At 41.0% G+C, this 21,858-nt stretch overlaps 1 protein-coding gene across 1 annotated transcript in view; it reads left to right on the forward strand.

Moving 5' to 3' along the window:
• Positions 1 to 979: 979 nt before the first annotated feature.
• Positions 980 to 21,858, forward strand: part of LOC115456715 (multidrug and toxin extrusion protein 1-like) — an 80,646-nt gene continuing 59,767 nt past the window's right edge. Inside the window, exon 1 of the mRNA XM_030185970.1 lies at positions 980 to 1,046. Coding sequence (XP_030041830.1) covers positions 990 to 1,046 — 57 coding nt within the window. The 5' untranslated portion in view covers positions 980 to 989. The remainder of the gene's footprint in view (positions 1,047 to 21,858) is intronic.

Genomic DNA, 21,858 nt, shown 5'->3' on the forward strand with positions numbered 1-21,858 from the left:
CATGTGGAAACAGGACCTCCCCACCCTGGAACAATAAATGAAAGCAAATACATGTATCGCAATCACAGCAGAAGTTCTTAAAAGGCCTTTCTAAATAAACAGGCCTTTAACTGCTTCTGGAAGTAAACAAAGTTACTGTTCCAGATTTTGCCCATCTAAATCTACTAGCTTTATTATACCCTGACTGCAAGGGGCCCTTTTACTAAGCCGCGTAAGCGTCTACGTGTACCCAACGCGTGCCAAAATGGAGTTACCGCCCAGCTACCACGTGGCTCTTGCGGTAATTTCAGTTTTGGCGCGAGTCCAATACGCGCGTCTGAAAAAATAATTTTTATTTCAGACGCATTCATTGGACAAGTGCCAAGTGGCATGTGAGTCTTTACCGCTAGGTCAATGGCTGGCAGTAAGGTCTCAGCCCCAAAATGGACGTGCGCCAATTTTCATTTTGCTGCAGGTCCATTTTCTGCAAAAATTTTCAAAAGGCATTTTTTGCAGGCTCGCTGAAAAATGGATCTACGCGGGCCCAAAACACGCGCCTACACTACCGCAGGCCATTTTTTGCAGCTTAGTAAAAGGACCCCCAAAGAGCTTTGATCCGACCTTAAGCTATTGTTGGGAAAACAAGAGAAGCCGATGAATTGGGGGCTGGACTCAGAGATGTACTGGGGGAATCTAGGGGGTGACATGAAGCTTAGAAACGAACTGTATCCGAGTTTAATGCTATTAGGAAGGAAGGACACTGTGCAAACTCTTACTTGGGCTCGGAGACTAGGCAGCTATTGTGTCCTGCTGCACTGCACTCCGATCCCAGACAGGGGCAGGCTCAGCTTAGTTCAGACCGGTTTAGCAGGTCAGTGCAGGCGCTCATTTTCTGCGATCGGTAGCAACAGCTGAGCTGAGTCTGGAGCTTCAAGACCCAGACTCTACAGATGGAGCCCCCGGTGGCGGAGGAGCAGCGGACCGGTGCCCCCGGGGGCCGGTGGCGCTCGATGGCCGGAGAATACCGGCAGGAAGCCCGGGAGCTGCTCGCGCTGGCGGCTCCGGCGGTAAGAGAGAAATCCGGGCACCGGCCAATCTTTCGCTTGCTCCCCTTCAAATCTACAGCAAAACTTCCTTGGCGGCTCTGCCACTTTTTCTTGCATGTGGTGCAGAACGAGTTGGGATCATGATGTCACATTTTCCCTATCCGGCCCCTTGTATCGGGTTTTACTGCCTGGGTCACTTAAGGGGATTTCTGTCGAGTCCGTGGGACATTCAGTTAAATGTGACCAGTGTAGTAGCCGGGGCATAGGATGAGCTCAGTCCGTTTTGTGCTTTGAACAAGTTTTCATCTTAGCTCAGATGGTTTTTGGATGTGCTGAAGCTCTGTGTTTACAAACGTTTGTACCAAAAACTCCCTGTTAAATGAGACAGAAGGAGTTAAAAATCTAACTCCGAAGAGAGACCATGGGGGAGGGGGAAGCAATATGGCAGAGACATATAAATACTTTTAAAAGTATAAATAATGTAGGAGGGAGTAACATTTTCAAGTGTAAAGAAAATTACAGAAGAAAAGGCCATGGGAAGGAAAGATACTCTGGAGTAACATAAGAAAATATTTCTTCATGGAGAAATGTATGAAACAATAACAGACAGCCTAAGGTTAAGATAGCTGTACTGGCAAGAAGCAGAGAGGAAAGGATCTATGGTGCTAGCAATGATGTGGTCTTGGGCACAAACACCAAGATGGGTCTTTGTTTCCTTATTCGTCCTTAGGAGTGGAGGAGTAGCCTAATGGCTAGTGCAGCAGCCGGGAATTGGGGTTGATTCCCACTGCAGCTCTTCGTGACTTACTTCCATTGTCCCAGGTACAAAATAAGTGCCTCTATATTAGGCTTGTCCAACCTTTTCCTATCTGGGCTACATTTTATATTTTGTAACATTCAGAGGGCCAAAAGGCACATCAATGTATTTTGTCACATGTTTCATCAAATAGTGGCATTGTCCCCTCCCCAGCATTCACCCAGTCTGTGTCGCTCATGTAACCCCCCTCCCCCACCAGCCTTCACCCAGTCTCACTCTCGCTCATGTAACCCCCCCACCAGCCTTCACCCAATCTCACTCTTACTCAAGTAAGACCCTCCCCTCCCCCAGCTTTTACCCAATTTCTTTTCCCTCACTTGGCTTCAGCTGCAGGAGAAACAGTGGGATTCCTGCTTTCCCATCAGAACTTGGCTCTCTGCAAACTTGAGCCATGCAGAGTCGAAGTTCGGGTTGGTCTTGTGGTTTCAAGTCTAGTGAGACTTGAAACTGCGAGATCAACCCAAACGTCCGGCACTGTGTGGTTCATTCTTATAGACTGATGAGTTACATAACAACATAAGAATAGCCATACTGGGTCAGACCAATGATCCATCTAGTCCAGTATCCTGTTTTCCAAACAGTGGCCAAGCCAGGTCACAAGTACCTGGCAGAAACCTAAATCATGGCAACATTCCATATAGAACCCCAAACAATAGCAAGATTCTAGAATCCTAAAGAGTGACAAGATTTCATGCAGAATCTCAAGGAGTAGCAACATTCCATACTGCAAATCCTAGTGCTTCCCATGTCAGTCTCAATAGCAGACTATGGACTTCTATGCCAGGAATTTGTCCAAACCTTTTTTTAAACCAGGATACGATAACCACTGTTACCACATCATCCAGCAAAGAGTTCTAGAGCTTAACTATTTGTTGGGTGAAAAAATATTTCCTCCTATTTGTTTTAAAAGTATTTCCATGTAACTTCCTCGAGTGGAACGAGTAAAAAGTTGGCAGGACTTGTGGTGGAAAAGCAGGAATCCCACTATAAGCAGCACAAAAATTTGCCAAGCTTCCAAGGGCCAGAAAATAGCATGTAGCTGAGTTGTGGCCCGTGGACAAGCTTGTTCTGTATAATAGGTAAACCGCTTTGATTGTAACCACAGAAAGGTGGAATATCAGGAAAAAAATGATGCTCAATTTCAAGAAATTCAAACAACCATGATAAAAGACAATATGAATATGCGGAGGAAGATTGAGTCTTTGGAAAATTCCGAGATCAAATAACTTAAGATTTCTGAATTTTCCCAGGGTGCCATCGATCACACCCAGGGAAATGTTGAACAGAAACTTAAAGGAAATTTTTGGACTTAAAGAAGATACTATTCCCCCTGTCTCTCAGGTATATTATCTGCCAAATAAACCAACAGAAGCACAATTGTCCACTAATCAAGCTGAACCCTCTCTTGTTCACAGCTCCTTCCCATAATCTTAGACCATTGTATGTGAGCAGCGTGCAGTGCAGACAGGCTTTATTTTCTTAAGCTTTAGTTTCTTTTCTGTAAAAATAAGCATATCTTGTTAATTCACATTAAAGCACAATATTAAGTTTCAGCTCCAGCGGGCGTTACCTATTATAAGGAGGCATTTTTTAAACTTCTTACCCAGTATTTTAGTTTCAACTCCAGTGGGAGTCACTCATCAGAAAAAAGACATTTCTAAATCCTTAAACAATATTATAAATTACAACAGAAGCTATCACAGAGAGACATTTTAAATCTTACTTATTGCAAAGAGACATTATTAATTCTTAAATGTTCAAAAAAACAATAGAAGCTATATTTTTAATTAAAAGAACAATAGAAGCTACAGTTTAAATTCTTAACAGTGTTACAAAAGGTTAATTACACAAACATTTCCTATATTCCTGTCCAACCTATACTAAAAATTAGCACCTGGATTTCCCTGCCATCTGCAGAGTGGGTCATGCTGTGGAGAAGTCCAGTCCAGGCTGGATGCGTCTCCTCATGTTTCTAGGAATTAAATTGCAGGAAGGGCTGACAGAATGTCAGTTTCTGGTTCAGCAGGACTTGCAGTTAAAAGTTTCTGTTTATCTGGTGGCAAATTTCTCTTTTTATTGTTAGCTATCTGCAAGGCTCCATGAGATTTTAAAATGTCACATGCTTGCTTGTGGTTTTCAGTAGCTACATACTTAGGAGCTGATTCTCTTATTAGAGATTCCCTTCTATGGGAGCTTAGATCAGAATGCAGCCCAGGTGGTGCATCTTTGTGTTGAGGAGCTGAATCATGAGCATTTAAATTAGACTACAGAACAGGTTGTGCATATATATGCTGAGGTTTTGGATGCTGTGAGGGGGCCTGGGAACTAGTGGTTCTAGTTGAACCTCCTGCTACGGGTGTGGACTGTGATACTGTTACCACAGCTGAAACAGGCATGGCTGTAGCTGTATTTGGGTCTGGAGGGGCACATGGGAGACCCGTAAAGGCTGAGACCTGCATACGAGCATCCTGTAATTTTTGTCTTAAGGTTTCTATCTCCTTGTGACAGTGTACATGATCAATATTGTCATCTATATGTGGCATTTGCAGTATTAATTCTCTGATTAAATGCTTCAAGTCTGGAACCTGGCTGGCCTGCATTTCTAAAGCTAAAATTTGGGCTTTCATTTTAGTCTCCTGTGCTGCCTGCCTTTGTACCTGTATTCTAAGGGCGTCTAATTGATCATTTAAGCAACTAGCCATTGTGATTAGAAAATCCTTTTCTGTGTCTACCTGCATGCATTCTCTCTCTTTGGCTAGTAACTTCTCATTCAATTCTGCATGTTCCCTTAAGGCTTTCTTATATATGGTCCACATTAACCAAGTGCATGCAGAAATTCTCTTGCTCCCTTCCTTAATTGAATATAAATCACATTTTGTTTCAGTATCAGAGGGGATGGAAATATCATCAGTTACATTATGGGTCCAAGGATTAGGGCCAGAGGATTCTACGCATTGCTTAGGCAAAGTGGGGTTATCTATGTCCTTCTCAAAAGAAACTGCAAAATTGTTTTTTATTTTATGCCAGAGCATGCCTAAAGATTTGATTATGAAATACATAAAGTACATGAGTGCATAAGTACCTAAATAAGACCAAACATCCATCCAGCACAGCATTCTGAATACCTGAAAACCTTATCAATTTATCAATCGGAAGTTTAATTAATGAAACCTGATACTCAGTTCTCTATAAAGTAGCAAAATACAAAAATATAATTTAAGAACACTGCTATTTCATTCTACTCGTACAGAATACCTGCCCACGTTCTGCACCAATAAATATGTTACAAGAAATGATTTATTTTGGGGAAAATAGCTCTAGAGCAACTCGCCACTGTTTATAATTTAAGAGCAGGTGCTGTATTTATAAGTTTTAGGATATTAATTTCTCCACCAATCACCAAAGGTGATAATTGCAATAAATTAAATAGATTAAGTATATATAAAAGATACCATATACTCAGAACACAAAGAGACCATATTTTTAGCTTCAAAAAGATTGATTTAATATACAATTGCACACGAGAGGTGGGTTTTAAGAGATCTTTACAGGTAATCTGTGCATAAAATAGAACAAAGTAGCAGGTAGGTTAACTTACAAGTCCTTGTTACAAGCATGCTGTGGTCCAGCTGATTGATGAGCACATGTTGAGGGGCAAGGCGTCAGCAGACCCCAAAGAGAGCAGCAGGTCCCAAGAGGAAGCAGGTTTCAAGAGGAGGCAGGTTTCAAGAGGACGAGCTGGGCTGTTTCCAGGCCTTTTATAATGTTAGCAGAGAAGCATGGTGTGTGCATGTTCTGGATATTTTGCAAGGCATTTTGGTTAATGTAGTCTGTTCACATGACCACATTATAAGTCCTTCTGCACATGTCTGAAAGCTGATGGGAGGGGCAGGTATACCTTTGACAAGTAAATGCCCTGTTTATGGTCTCCCCTCTGAAGTCTTTGTCTTCAATGGGTTCTCCAGACTTTCTGTCTCTTGGGTCTTTGGTTTTCAGAGATGTCCTGATGAGAGTCCAGGTACCCACCTTAGCCATCCTTTTGTTCAGTTCTTTTAGGTGGGAGGGCAGAGAGAGTTATATATCTTTTGTCTTTGTTAAGTGTTTGTAATTAACTATCCCTGCTATCAGAAGTTCCCAGAAAAAGGAATGGGGAGAGAGAGGCTTGAAATTAAACTATTTTCTCTGCTGCAGTGTCAAATATATAAAAGCTGCACAAATATATTGGTGTATATATAATCCAGCAAAATATAATAAACTGATACCATTACACTCCCTCTCTTGGTTCTAAGTGACAAATATTAACATAAAATTTGGAGCGAAGAACCATAAAAATAAACTATAAAGGCTACAAAAGAAACCCTTAACTCTAACCTAATATAGTAGCATAATTTCAAAAGAACAATAGCAAAGGTACTGAACTGTTTACATGGGCATGTGTACTGTAAGAGGTGAATCTTTTAATAATGGACATTGAACAGACTGGACCGTGCAGGTATTTTCCTGCCGTCATCTACTATGTCACATCACTATGAATCTTGGAATATGTCCTTAGCTGGAATATGACTGTTATAAGCAAAAAGACTCATCATTATTTACTTTTGTTTACTCATGACTTACATTTAGGTAGCTAGGGTTAAGTTTTTCTGTGGTCAGTTTCATTAGGCTTTCATTCAGTCAGGTGGCAGAGTATGGCTTTGCTCTGGTTTAAAATAGGATTGCAAGTACACTTTATATGACTTCAGCCACAGAAGTGCCATTTTGCTCTATTTCCAGAGACCATCTCTTTTTGTGTCACCTGCTCAGGGGCATAGGCTGCTCCCAAGTTTATGCCACAGGATATCTTACCCAGTATGCTAGCCAAATCAATAGCATGAGAGTGCGCAATTGACCAATTTATGCCACAGCAATGGGGTGGAACAATCTATTCAGTCACTATTCTCAGCGTGTGACATTCCAAGGAAAAATACTCTGTGAATGTTTCCCTATATTCTCTATCTCAGAGGCTAACTGAGGTATTAATACATAAGCAAGAGTGTAAATGTGGAGCTATTATACTACTGTTTCATTAGAAATAAGAAAGGCATATGTATGCAATTATAATAATTTCCTAGGTTACTATTACACACAAAATAATTATTCCTATCAATCCTATGCAATAATATTTACTTAATCATTGACCAAATAAACAAACAGAGTCATGGTATAGTGCCATGAACTACCTTTCAGAGAGAAACGTTTTATTTTTCAGAGAGAAACCTTTTATGGGTAATGAGTGTGGTAAAAGGTTACCATATTTATCTGCTTTAGCAGTGTTTAATGTAGCAAATTAATAGACAATACTCATGTGTTTAATGTTGTAAAGAATTTAGAAAAGATATGTTAATTGTGCTTTGCACACAGCCAATATTTCATTCCAGAGAGAGCATTTTGCACGTGCTGGCTGTGATGTTTAATAAACTAAAAAAGGTCAGAAACTTTCCCTGTACTGATTGTACCTGATAGATCATGTAAAGAGAAACCTTTGCTCATAATTTCAAATATACACATGTGAATATATAACCTTAGATAGCAATTGGTAGAACTTAATATATATCTGTAGCCATAGCTTCAATAATATTGAACATGGTTTTCTTTTCTATAGCTCGCCTGCCAGTGAAAATGGTCTCTTTTTTTTTCTTTCTTGGACAATGTGAACTAATGGAGGGACTGTTAGTAGGGAGGGTCTATTAATGTCTGCTTATAGTTTCTTGGGTACCCCATAACATAAAACAAACATGTAACATGGAGACCACATGACAAACAAACAAAGAACTCTATTAGGCCTTTAGGTCTCCGATCGTCCATTCCAGATCCAGGATTGAGCTTAACCTGCAAGTAGAACACAAGAACACAAAAGCAACGTACGCGGCATCCATCTTGGATTGTCAAAGCATTTTCATTCATTTAGAAATAAGCAACAATTAGCAAAATTAATAAAGCACCAAAAAGCAGCACCTGCGGCATCCATTTGGATTACTACCGCAGTTTCATTCATTTAGAAATAAGCAACAATTAAAGCACAAAAGCATCATCTGTGGCATCCATCTTGGATTACCACCGCAGTTTCATTTACTATCTTATAAGTAGAACAGCATAGATCTATTCATTTAAAAATGTAGAAGAGGCATAGATCTATTTTAAAATGTAGAACAGGTATCTGAGATAGCCATATATATATATTAATTACTAGCGCCATAAAAATATTAATATCTCGTAAATAGAACTCGAACTCTGAAAAAGACAGAAAAACACTTTCACATTAATTTTAGCAGGTCACATGGCTGGTTCTGGTGGGGGGGATCCCTCTCTTCTTCACAGCTCCTTCCCATAATCTTAGACCATTGTATGTGAGCAGCGTGCAGTGCAGACAGGCTTTATTTTCTTAAGCTTTAGTTTCTTTTCTATAAAAATAAGCATATCTTGTTAATTCACATTAAAGCACAATATTAAGTTTCAGCTCCAGCGGGAGTTACCTATTATAAGGAGGCATTTTTAAAACTTCTTACCCAGTATTTTAGTTTCAACTCCAGTGGGAGTCACTCATCAGAAAAAAGACATTTCTAAATCCTTAAACAATATTATAAATTACAACAGAAGCTATCACAGAGAGACATTTTAAATCTTACTTATTGCAAAGAGACATTATTAATTCTTAAATGTTCAAAAGAACAATAGAAACTATATTTTTAATTAAAAGAACAATAGAAGCTACAGTTTAAATTCTTAACAGTGTTACAAAAGGTTAATTGCACAAACATTTCCTATATTCCTGTCCAACCTATACTAAAAATTAGCACCTGGATTTCCCTGCCATCTGCAGAGTGGGTCATGCTGTGGAGAAGTCCAGTCCAGGCTGGATGCGTCTCCTCATGTTTCTAGGAATTAAATTGCAGGAAGGGCTGACAGAATGTCAGTTTCTGGTCCAGCAGGACTTGCAGTTAAAAGTTTCTGTTTATCTGGTGGCAAATTTCTCTTTTTATTGTTAGCTATCTGCAATATCTGCAAGGCTCCATGAGATTTTAAAATGTCACATGCTTGCTTGTGGTTTTCAGTAGCTACATACTTAGGAGCTGATTCTCTTATTAGAGATTCCCTTCTATGGGAGCTTAGATCAGAATGCAGCCCAGGTGGTGCATCTGTGTGTTGAGGAGCTGAATCATGAGCATTTAAATTAGACTACAGAACAGGTTGTGCATATATGTGCTGAGGTTTTGGATGCTGTGAGGGGGCCTGGGAACTAGTGGTTCTAGTTGAACCTCCTGCTACGGGTGTGGACTGTGATACTGTTACCACAGCTGAAACAGGCATGGCTGTAGCTGTATTTGGGTCTGGAGGGGCACATGGGAGACCCGTAAAGGCTGAGACCTGCATACGAGCATCCTGTAATTTTTGTCTTAAGGTTTCTATCTCCTTGTGACAGTGTACATGATCAATATTGTCATCTATATGTGGCGTTTGCAGTATTAATTCTCTGATTAAATGCTTCAAGTCTGGAACCTGGCTGGCCTGCGTTTCTAAAGCTAAAATTTGGGCTTTCATTTTAGTCTCCTGTGCTGCCTGCCTTTGTACCTGTATTCTAAGGGCGTCTAATTGATCATTTAAGCAACTAGCCATTGTGATTAGAAAATCCTTTTCTGTGTCTACCTGCATGCATTCTCTCTCTTTGGCTAGTAACTTCTCATTCAATTCTGCATGTTCCCTTAAGGCTTTCTTATATATGGTCCACATTAACCAAGTGCATGCAGAAATTCTCTTGCTCCCTTCCTTAATTGAATATAAATCACATTTTGTTTCAGTATCAGAGGGGATGGAAATATCATCAGTTACATTATGGGTCCAAGGATTAGGGCCAGAGGATTCTACGCATTGCTTAGGCAAAGTGGGGTTATCTATGTCCTTCTCAAAAGAAACTGCAAAATTGTTTTTTATTTTATGCCAGAGCATGCCTAAAGATTTGATTATGAAATACATAAAGTACATGAGTGCATAAGTACCTAAATAAGACCAAACATCCATCCAGCACAGCATTCTGAATACCTGAAAACCTTATCAATTTATCAATCGGAAATTTAATTAATGAAACCTGATACTCAGGTTCTCTATAAAGTAGCAAAATACAAAAATATAATTTAAGAACACTGCTATTTCATTCTACTCGTACAGAATACCTGCCCACGTTCTGCACCAATAAATATGTTACAAGAAATGATTTATTTTGGGGAAAATAGCTCTAGAGCAACTCGCCACTGTTTATAATTTAAGAGCAGGTGCTATATTTATAAGTTTTAGGATATTAATTTCTCCACCAATCACCAAAGGTGATAATTGCAATAAATTAAATAGATTAAGTATATATAAAAGATACCATATACTCAGAACACAAAGACCATATTTTAGCTTCAAAAAGATTGATTTAATATACAATTGCACACGAGAGGTAGGTTTTAAGAGATCTTTACAGGTAATCTGTGCATAAAATAGAACAAAGTAGCAGGTAGGTTAACTTACAAGTCCTTGTTACAAGCATGCTGTGGTCCAGCTGATTGATGAGCACATGTTGAGGGGCAAGGCGTCAGCAGACCCCAAAGAGAGCAGCAGGTCCCAAGAGGAGGCAGGTTTCAAGAGGACGAGCTGGGCTGTTTCCAGGCCTTTTATAATGTTAGCAGAGAAGCATGGTGTGTGCATGTCCTGGATATTTTGCAAGGCATTTTGGTTAATGTAGTCTGTTCACATGACCACATTATAAGTGCTTCTGCACATGTCTGAAAGCTGATGGGAGGGGCAGGTATACCTTTGACAAGCAAATGTCCTGTTTATGGTCTCCCCTCTGAAGTCTTTGTCTTCAATGGGTTCTCCAGACTTTCTGTCTCTTGGGTCTTTGGTTTTCAGAGATGTCCTGATGAGAGTCCAGGTACCCACCTTAGTCATCCTTTTGTTCAGTTCTTTTAGGTGGGAGGGCAGAGAGAGTTATATATCTCTCTTTTGTCTTTGTTAAGTGTTTGTAATTAACTATCCCTGCTATCAGAAGTTCCCAGAAAAAGGAATAGGGAGAGAGAGGCTTGAAATGAAACTATTTTCTCTGCTGCAGTGTCAAATATATAAAAGCTGCACAAATATATTGGTGTATATATAATCCAGCAAAATATAATAAACTGATACCATTACACCAGATGTAACTAAAGAGACTCAGAAAAGACGTAGGCAGTTTTTCCTGCTCAAGTTAGGAGTTCTTCAGATTGGGGCTACTTTTCATCTTCGGTACCCTTGTAAATGTATAGTCAGATTCCAGTCAGTAATATATGTTTTTTTTTTAGCCATCCCAGCTCACAGAATTCTTTGTAACCAAACGTTCTTTGGAGTTGAGAGAATGTTAATGTTTATTGGCATTTATTTAAATTCTGTTAATATACGACACTTCAATTTCAGACAGGTTACTAAATTATTTTAGAAAATATTTTGTTTTCTTATTCTCCACTACTGATAATCTTGGATCCAAAAATGAGGACTTGAGTGTATTATATATTATAATCTCTTTTCTTTGTTATTAATCATTCTTGGAATATATACCTTTCTGTACAAGCTTAGGCTTGATAATGATTGTTTATCAATTATATGTGAAATAATAAAAAAAAAATGAAAGGTGGAATATCAAATCCAATTCCCTTTCCCTTAGATTCTGTGCAGAGGCGTAGGAAGGGGGTGGGGCGGTCCGCCCCAGGTGCACGCCGCTGTGGGGGGGTGTCGGCTCCGCTGGTTCCCTGCTTCCTCTGCCCCGGAACAGGTTACTTCCTGTTCCAGGGCACAGAGAGGAAGGAACCAGCGGAGCCGACGCAGCTCCCAGCGACGTGCACTCGGGGGCGGATCGGCCCTCTCGCCCGCCCCTCGCTTCCTAATTGAAATAAGAATGCGCTCCGGGGGGAGGGGGGCGCCGTGTTGCACCCGGGGGGGGGGGTGCGCAGTGATGACCCGCCCCAGGTGTCAGCCGCCCTCGCTACGGCACTGATTCTGTGTTTCTGTACCTATCCTAAGTAGATCAGTCCTTTGATCACAGTTTGACTGGGTATGGGCTCTGCCTTTTGAGTTAATGCCTTTATCTGTGACTCATAGACTGAATTCTGTCAGCGCCATTTTAGTTTTGTGATTCTTACATAACAGATTTTTAGAGGCTTGGCAGTTAGGGAAGGGGTTAGGGAGGACTTTGCCAGTTTTAATTGTATGCAGAAACCAAACAGAACAGAACAGACCACTATATTGATGAAACAGAAATTTATTGACCAAAATGTTTCACCGTCCAGAAGGCTGCATCAGGGGCTACACTGTAAAGTCAAAACATATAAGTTAAAATCATATAAAACTTTCTCAAAATCAAATAAATCACTTAAAAACATGCACATACAAATGATTAATGTACATATTTATTTATTTGTTACATTTGTACCCCACATTTTCCCACCTACTTGCAGGCTCAATGTGGCTTACATAGTACCGTAGAGGCGTTTGCCAATTCGGTTGATAACAGATACAAAGTTATATTGTGGTCAGATGAGGTAGGTGTGGATCAGGCATCAAGGGGTCGAAGGAAGTGAAGATTGTAAATTGTCCAGTATGATTATTAGTTATGCTGGGTGCTGGGATTTATGTTGGATCGGTGGGATAGGCCTTTTTGAAGAGGTGAGTTTTGAGTGATTTCCTGAAGTTTAAGTGGTCACAGATTGTTCTCACAGCATTTGGGAGTCCGTTCCATAGTTGTGTGCTTATGTAGGAGAAGCTGGATGCGTAAATTGTTTTGTATCTTAGTCCTTTACAATTTGGATAATGTAGGTTTAGTTATGATTGTGATGATCTGATTCTGTTTCTGGTTGGTAAATCTATTAGGCCTGTCATGTAGCCTGGTACTACGCCGTAGATAATTTTGTGTACCAAAGTGCAGATTTTGAAGATGATCCGTTCTTTGATTGGGAGCCAATGCAACTTTTTTCTTAGGGGTTTAGCAGTTTCGAATCGTGTTTTACCATATATCAATCTGGCTGCTGTATTTTGGGTGGTCTGGAGTTTTTTTGTGAGCTGTACTTTACATCCCACGTAGATTCCGTTACTGTAATCTGCTTGGCTAAGGACCATTGATTGTTTTAGGTTTCGAAAAGTTTCCCTCTGGAAGAAAGGTTATTCATTTGAATTTCCACATTGCATAGAACATTTTCTTTATTACGGTATTTACTTGGTTCTCGAGTGTAAGGTTGCGATCGAGTGTGACACCGAGTATATAAATAATTAAACCATTCATATATCAAATAGATAAATAGGTGTCAATATATATATATATAAGTTATTCAATACTAGATGAAAATTATAAACCTTAAAGAGCACAGAACTAGACTAATCAATACTGAACCCATAAATCAAATTAAAAGGGTTAATACATTTAGAAAATATTCAATAATAAATGGAAATCAGAAACTTCAAAGAACTAAAACATAAATAAGTTAAAAAATCATACATAATGATCCTTGTTCACAACTACGTTGTCTATGAACACTGCAAAATACCTGTGCAAAAAAGACTGATCACATATCCCCTCTTTTTATACAGCTCCATTGGTTACCAGTGCAATATCAAATCTGTTTTAAGGTGTCTAAGCATGGAATGTTGCTACAATTTGTGATTCCAGAATGTTACTACTATTTGGGTTTCTGCCAGGTACTTGTGACCTGGAATGGCCACTGTTGGAAACAGGTTACTGGGCTAGGTGGACCATTGGTCTGACCCAGTGTGGCTATTCTTATGTTCTAATGTTACACTTAGGAATTCCATCCTACCTGTCCTCCTCAGTAATCATTTCCTACACCCCTGCCCGGTCACTCTGTTCTTTTGATTCCAATCACATTGTGTTGCCCTCCCCAAAAGTATGCCCACTTTGAAACTACCTGGAGGTCGGCCTTCTTTTTCATAGCCCCTAAACTTTGCAGTGATCTTCCGTCTGAAATTCTCTCCGAGGTATCCTTTGTTAATGACCTATTTTTTTCATCGTGCATTTGGTGGGCCACTGGTGTGCAGACAGTCATGAGTCACATAAATGCAGACACGCTAGGATTCTATAACGGCAGTTGCATGCACAACGGTTCATGTGCTAGTGGTGGTTCCGCGATTAGGAACGAATGTGCATTGTTTTTGAAGTAGCCCACCCTGCTGCTCTCTTTTCACATAGTGTGAACTATTATCGGCAAACCACAAAACACGAAGGGCCTGATATTCCGCCAGTGTTTTGCTAACCGTTGCCTGTGTTATACCCAGACATTCAATGTCGGCATGTCTGGGCTCCAGCACTGAATTTCTGGGTATAAGGAGCAGGCACAAACATAGCTAGTTAAGGGGCCCTTTTACAGGGCAGCGGGCTTACGTCTAGCTCTCTCGGGACTGCCGCTGACCCAACGCAGTATGCATATTTTGTTTTATGCTTGTTGTGTTTGTTTTATAAATATGAATGCTTTTATTGTATTCCACTGAGGTTGTAAGTGAATAATAAATGACTCTGTGCTTCTTTTACAAAGCTGCGCTAGCGAGTGCCGTGCGGCAAATGAGATGAAGTCCATAGGAACTGAATGGGCTTCCTCTCATTTTCCGTGCTGGCAATTGCTAGCCCGGTTTAGTAAAAGAGACCTTAAACAAATAAATAAACAAACAAACCGTTGAACATCGGTTTTTCAGAATATATCCTTTAGTAATGCTACACAGTGGTTTCAAGTAGATGCTGAAAAGCAATGGAGAGAGAACCATGTCCTGTGGATCTCCATATTTAAGTGGCCAAAACAATGAAAGATATGGACACTGTCACAATAGCCATCTGCTGCATCCTGTGCTGGAGAAAAGATGGCTGAAAGTTATGGACCCATCACTTGCTGCATTCCATGCTGGAGAAAAGACATGTGGATCCGTAATCACCTGCTGGGTCGTAAGGCACCACCTAGCCAAATATTTGTGTGTGGCTTCTATTACTAAGCACTGTTGAATTGTCATATAACAGTTTCTGCCATGCAGTAGCGTGTGAAAGGTCAGGGATAGTATGTTTACTTTCCTGGGGTGTACTGGTTTCAGCTGGTCTAAGGCTTGTTGTCTGGGACCTGGTCATGAAAGACAAAACATGGCATTCTTCTATGATATCTAGTTCCTCCAAGCTGAAAATACTGTACCTAAGCACCCACGTTTGGGTGCCTGCCCAGCTCAGTCCTGCCAGCATCAAGGAATTTTGATGCAACCAACGGGAAAAAAAAACTGTTTAAAGAGTGTGGACAAATGGCATAGATGGCTGAAATCTGCTAATTGCTCTTCAGAGAGCAATACTTCATGCTTCTGGCATTAGACATTTTGCTAGTCTGTGATTTTGTCTTGCCTTTGGCACGTTGCCATTGCTTTTCCTACAGGCATTCGCCCAGGACATTAGAGGCCATGTAAAATCTGAGCTGCCACCCCTGTGACACTCTGGTGGCTTTCAGATTTTACTGAAAAAGTGTCTTTTCCTGATTATTTACCACTTGTCTCTGCTCATCTCCAGGAGGGGACTTGAGCCGGAAGAATAAATAGTGCCTCATTGTTTGTGAGACAAGACTTTGAGTTGGTCATTCCTGGAATTAAAGGTCATAAGGCTGTTATAATTCTTTCAGTGTTGGGGAGGATAGTTGGGAATATGTTTATTGCTCTGTGAAGTGTGAGATCAGACTAAGTTGGTACTAGTTATATTTATTGGAGAATATTTGACACTTTAGATTTGTGTATCTAAAACATTAGTGATAAGATTTGTAACGGAATGACTAATAGGAACATGCTTCATGCTTTGTTTATGATGCAGTACTACAAATAAACTGTCATATTCACAGAATCTTCCTGATGTAGTCCTTCTTGTGAGCCTATAAAGAGCCTAAGAGAGAGAGGGACAGGTATTTATGGACCCTTGGACTTATATATATACGCTGGCTCCCGATATTGCTCCCACAGGGCAAAGGAACTCTGCAAGATATGGACCCATAGTCACCTGCTGCATCCTGTGCTGAAGAAAAGAAATGTGAAAGATATGGACTTTTAAACATGTGCAAGTTGGTTGGTCGGTTAGATGACCAAGGGGTAAAAGAGGTATTCAGAGAGGATAGGGCCATAACAGAAAAGCAATTCTTTGCTCCTTACTGAGGAGGATGTTGTGGAGGTATTTGTGCTGGAAACACCTTTTTTTATGGCAATGGTTCAGTAGAACCAGGGTAAGGGTACTGGGTACCCTAGGCAAATGTTCGACCTCCCCCCACCCCATGCCTATGGGCCAACCCTGGCTTGCTTACTTAAAATAGTTTCAGCTGTGTAGTGGTTCCCCATCACTTTTCTTTCTCCTCCTTGTAATGCATGAGATGATCATCTGAAGTGCTGGCTCCATGACCATGTGTTTTGAACTTGCTTATTGTGCTAGCCTTAAGGAGGAGGAGGAGGAGGAGGAGGAAGAGCCATAGGGCGCTGTGGCACAGGTTCTCACTATGCTGCTTGGTCTGCTTGGTTCTCTCTTCAGCTAGTGGGGTTTGCAGTCCTAGTCATGCTGCTGCACTCAATTTTTTTTCCTGATTTCCCCTCCCCCCATAAAAATTCTAGCACCCTAGGTGAATACCTGGTTTTGCCTAGTAATAGAGCTGGCCCTGTGAGCCAGGGAAACCAAAGCACATTAAGTAAACCTGGAAGATGTAATTGAACAAACTGGCAAACTAAAGAGAAACAAATCACCAGGACTGGATGGCAAGCACTTGAGAGTTCTGAAAGAATTAAACAAATATAATTGCTGACCTGTTGCTGGTAATCTGTGATCTATCATTAAAATCAGTTGCTGTACCTGAGAATTGGAGGGTGGCTAATATAATGCCATTATTTAAAAATATCTCCAGGGTCACCCAGGAAGCTTCAGACTTGTGATCCTGTCGTAGATAGAAGAAAAAATATCAAGGTGCTAGTGAAAAACTGTCAAAATATAACCTTACATCAAATGTCCTCCACTTTCACAATCATTCACTTTAAATATTTAAATTATATCATACTGTCACTCCATTTGTGTACATCAAAATATGTTATCAAAATTATTGGCAATATAATCATTTACCACTTAGTAAGTGTTAGAATTGAAGTGCAAGTTATCTAAATTTTAATGTGCTAAAAATTAATCCCCAGTGCCAGCATTTTGGCAATAAAAGGCCTGTCAAAGGGATCTGTACCTGTGAAAGGTCATCTTCCAAAAAAAATGTAATTATTAAATTTCAAAGTAGCTGAGAACACACAAGAAAAAAGAATGGTAGAAATTATTCACCCCAAACAACTTAGACCAAAACTCACAATACTCAAAAGAAGGCTGTTGCTCACTTGAAAACACCATAATTGCTAGAACATGCACACAAATCATGAACTCTTTTTGAAACCAAAAATCGTCCATCAACTGATGACATCACTACTGTCAAGAGGCAGACCAATTAATTTTGTTGAGTCCAAATGATGCTGTAATGTTGTATTTCTCAATAAAACGTTCTTGGCATTAAAGGAAGGCATCCAGATTCCCGCCCCACTTTGACAGAGCAAGTTCTTCATGAACCTCATATTGTAAGTCATGAAAATCATGCTGATTGATGTTGAATTCAATGAGTTACCAGAGGGGCAGGACTATTCAGGAAGGAAGTCCCAGTGCAGGCCGCGGGCAGCCTATGAGTACCGCTGCTGCTCCGGAATGAAGACTTCAGCTAACCTCTTTGACTGCAGCACACAGAATTTTAAGGTGGGGGTAGGGGCTGTGTCTGTCAGGGGGTGTATACTCCACTTCTGGCGCACCTTGTTTAAATACGCCACTGATTGCTGAATACCACCCAATATTCTCCCTCTCCCCAGCCTCTCCCCCATTTTCTCATTCCCCCTTCCACATCCAGATTCCCTCATGCCCCCCTTCTCAGCCTCTCCCCCAGTTTCTCATGCCCACTCCCCAACCTTCATCTTGATTCTCTCATACTTCCCTCCTCAGCCTCTCCCCATTTTGTCTCATACCCCACTCCTTAGCCTTCATCCAGATTCTCTCCCCTCCCCCTCCTGTGCTTACCTCTACAGCATGGCTCGGGGCGGGGCTCCAGATTTTTGCTCCTTCTACAGCGCTCCTTGTGCCCAGGTGAAGACTGCAGCAGACAGGATTTTAAGGTACCGGGGGGGGGGGGGGGGGGGAATTGGTGGGGGTGGCATGGGGGGAAGAGACGCACCCCTTGTAAAAATTTTCTGGTTTTGCCCTTGTCAGCACCTTCAATCATTTTGAGAAGTTGACTGTTGTGGTTAGGCATGGATAATGAAGTGTTCTATAACTCTGCGCTGAAATCCTGGGAATGCCCATGACCTGCCCATTTTCATCCCTTGACCACACCCCTTTGGAGTTGTGCACAAGAGAAGTTAGGTGCTCAGTTTACAGAATAGGGGCGTAAGTTAGTTACATGCGCAGCTGCTAATTTGTGCCAATTACTGCTTGTTAATGTCAATTATCGATACTTATCTCTAATTAAGTGCCAATTTAGCATCAATTAAGTTATGCGCAGAACTGACCCTATTCTGTAATGACATGCCAAACCTTAGGCACTATTTATGGAATGTGGGGAGTCAATGTACAATGTGAAATTTGTTACTAGAAGACATGGTCAGTGGAATTAGTGTACCTGGGGTTTAAAAGAATTAAGAGAAGTTCCTGGAGGAAAAGATTTATTAGCTATGGAGTGGGGAGTAGCCAAATGGTCAGTGCAATGGCCTAAAAACCAGGGGAATCAGATTTGATTCCCATTGTGGCTCCTTGTGACTCTGGGCAAGGCACTGAACCATCTATTATCCCAGGAACAAAATAAGAACCTGTATCTAATGCGTAAACCACTTTGATTGTAACCACAGAAAGGGGTATATCAAGTCCCATCCCCTTTCCCTTTCTCTTACCCATGTAGGCTTGGAAAGCCACCACATATCTCTGGGTATGATCAACTCCTTGGGACCCTGCTGGGTACTTGTGACCTGAATTGGCAACAAGTGTAGGCAGGATAGTAGGCTTAGTGGACTTTTCGTCTGAATCAGTGTGGTACATTTTGGGATGACTTCTATAAATTGTGCCTCAAAAATTGGCGCCGAAAAAACATATAAGCACTATTCTATAATCATTAATAGTGCTTATGTCCCAGGGGTTGCGTGTAAATTTAGGTGCATCCATTTGCACCAACGAAAACTGGGTACAAATGCCCCTGCCTAAATTTATATGTGAAACTTCTTTATTCAAATACAGTGTAAGGGCCAAGATGGAGGAATTAATGGCTAAAATAGTAAGAAGTGAGGTTCATAAGATGGAGTCTGCTTTTGTAAAGATGGCGTCCTGGTTCATGAGATATGAATACTGATCTCTGTATATTAGGAAAGATGTTTACACTTCAGGAAATGACAGTTATTAAGAAATATCAGAAAGGAGGGGGAAGGTGGGCATCCGATCTGCGGTTAAGCAAACTGTCAGAAAGTATGATTCACATATGAAAAAAATTGTGTGCCCATTGAATTGAATGGCCAGCAGATGCTACTTAAGGTCTGCAAATCTAGGCGGAGTTTGGAATTTTCCCCAACTCTACCCAGAGGGCAGAACTACGGTCGGTCCACCTGAGAATCTGACTGATGAGTGTGCCAGATTGAAGTTCCAATTGGTGAGAATAAAGATTATTTCTAACACTTACTCTCCTCGTCTGTGCCTACATTCCTTGATTGCCTATCTGTTTCTCTGAACACCCCTACACAAATAGTGTTCCCATAAGTAAGAAGGCACCTGCTCTTTAGTGCATTATGTGGGAGAATAGATGCCCTAAGATACACTCAGACACAAGGAGTCAGAAAGCCGAGGTCCTGGGTAACAGACTTAAAATGAGCCTTCTGAAACCCACTCTTCATCTCCGTGGGCACAGGTCCCCTGGAGGTCTGGAGAGGGGTAATTAAAACACTAGGAAAGAAGGCCCGTTTCTCAGAGCAATGAAACGGGCACTATTTTTTTTTTGGGGGGGGGGGTGACTCCTGGGCCGTAGCTGGTTCGTGCGCCGCCGCTGTTAGCGTTGTCGTAGCTCTGTCCCGAACTGCCCATGACCCTCCTATTTCCCTGCCTCCTTTTTCGGGACACATGTAAAATTTAGGTGCGGATGATGCCCAAATTTGCGACCACAATTTTTGGTGCCTTGTATAGAATTAGGGGGTTTATGTTCTTATTGTCACATCTAATTGCCAAACGTTAATAGAACTGAATAGACTAGGTTACAACTTTTGGTAATCATCACGTGGCAGTCAGCACTTCTCCAAAGAGAGTGAATTTCCCTCTCCTTAATGCTCTAGTTGTGTTTCCAAACCCCACGGCTCACAGAAGCACAGAGGCCCTTTTACAAAGCTGAGGTGAGTGTAAACATGGCATCCCCTGGTAATTTTGGGATGCGCACACACTATCCACGTGCTAAGAAATACATTTTTTTGGGCCTTAAGGGGTGTGTTAAGCAGAGAGTGGGTGTGTTTTATGCTAATTAGTTACATTTCTGTGCACTAATTGATTAGTGTGTGATTAGCACTTGAGTCCTTACCACCTAAGAAATGGGTGGTGGTAAGGGCTCACACGTTAATCCGTTTTAATGGCCTTGCACTAATGAAAGAATTAGCACGTGGTCATTAATACAAAAAAATAGGAAATTTGGCCATTTTACCCCAGCGGTATAAATGGCCTTAGTGCAAGGGAAAGATCTGTGTAAGATTGTGCTAAGTTCACTTTTTACTGCTGTTTGGTAAAAGGTCCCTACAGTTTGATTTTCTGGCCTGTGTATGGTGGAAGTTAGCACTGTGCAATACACTGTCTCAGTGCAAATAATACACTGTCTCACAATTGTGTAAGGACAATTGATGTTGGATGTGTTTATTCATCTTTCCAAACCCATGCTTCAGGCAAGTCCCCACCACCTACCGTAGCATGGTAAATGCAGACAGCATTTTGCTTTAAATATTTTTTTTCACACCTATTTGTAGGCTCAATGTGGCTTACATAGTACTGGAGAGGCCTTTGCAGGTTTCAGTGTGAACAAATACAGGGTGATGTTGTGGTAAGATCAAGTTCATGTAGCACAACCACATTAGGGAATCGGAGAACGGAAGAGTTGTGTTATGTCCATTACGTGCTTTAGTTTGGTTGTGTTGCAGAGATTAGGCGTTTAAGTTGGATCAGTAGGGTATGCCTTTTTAAACAGTTGGTTTTTAGTGATTTCCGGAAGTTTAGGTGGTCGTACGTCGTTTTCAAGGCTTTTGGTAATGCGTTCCACAGTTGTGTGCTTATGTAGGAAAAACTGGATGCGTAAGTTGTTTTGTATTTAAGTCCTTTGCAGCTTGGGTAGTGCAGATTTAGATAAGATCGTGTTGATTCGGATGTATTTCTAATTGGTAAGTCGATCAAGTCTGTCATGTAACTTGGGGCTTCTCCGTAGATGATTTTGTGAACCAGGGTGCAGATTTTGAAGGCGATGCATTCTTTGATTGGGAGCCAGTGTAGTTTTTCACGGCGGGGTTTTGCGCTATCAAATCGCATTTTACCAAATATAAGCCTAGCTGCCGTGTTTTGAGCAGTCTGAAGTTTCTTTAAGGTTTGTTCTTTACATCCTGCATAAATTCCATTGCAGTAATCTTAGTGGCTTAGTACCATTGATTGTATCAGGTTGCAAAATGTTTCCCTCGGGAATAATTGCTTCACGCGTTTGAGTTTCCACATTGAGTGGAACATTTTCTTTGTTGTGGATGCCACTTGGCTCTCTAGTGTTAAGTTACTGTCCATTGTAACGCCGAGGATTTTCAAGCTGTCTGAGATAGGAAGGGTGTGATTTGGGGTGTTGATACTTGTGGGGATGGCTTCGCTGTGTTGGGATGAGAGGATGAGACAATGAGTTTTTTCTT

This window comes from Microcaecilia unicolor, chromosome 13 (assembly GCF_901765095.1).
Source record: "Microcaecilia unicolor chromosome 13, aMicUni1.1, whole genome shotgun sequence".
NCBI lineage: Eukaryota > Metazoa > Chordata > Amphibia > Gymnophiona > Siphonopidae > Microcaecilia > Microcaecilia unicolor.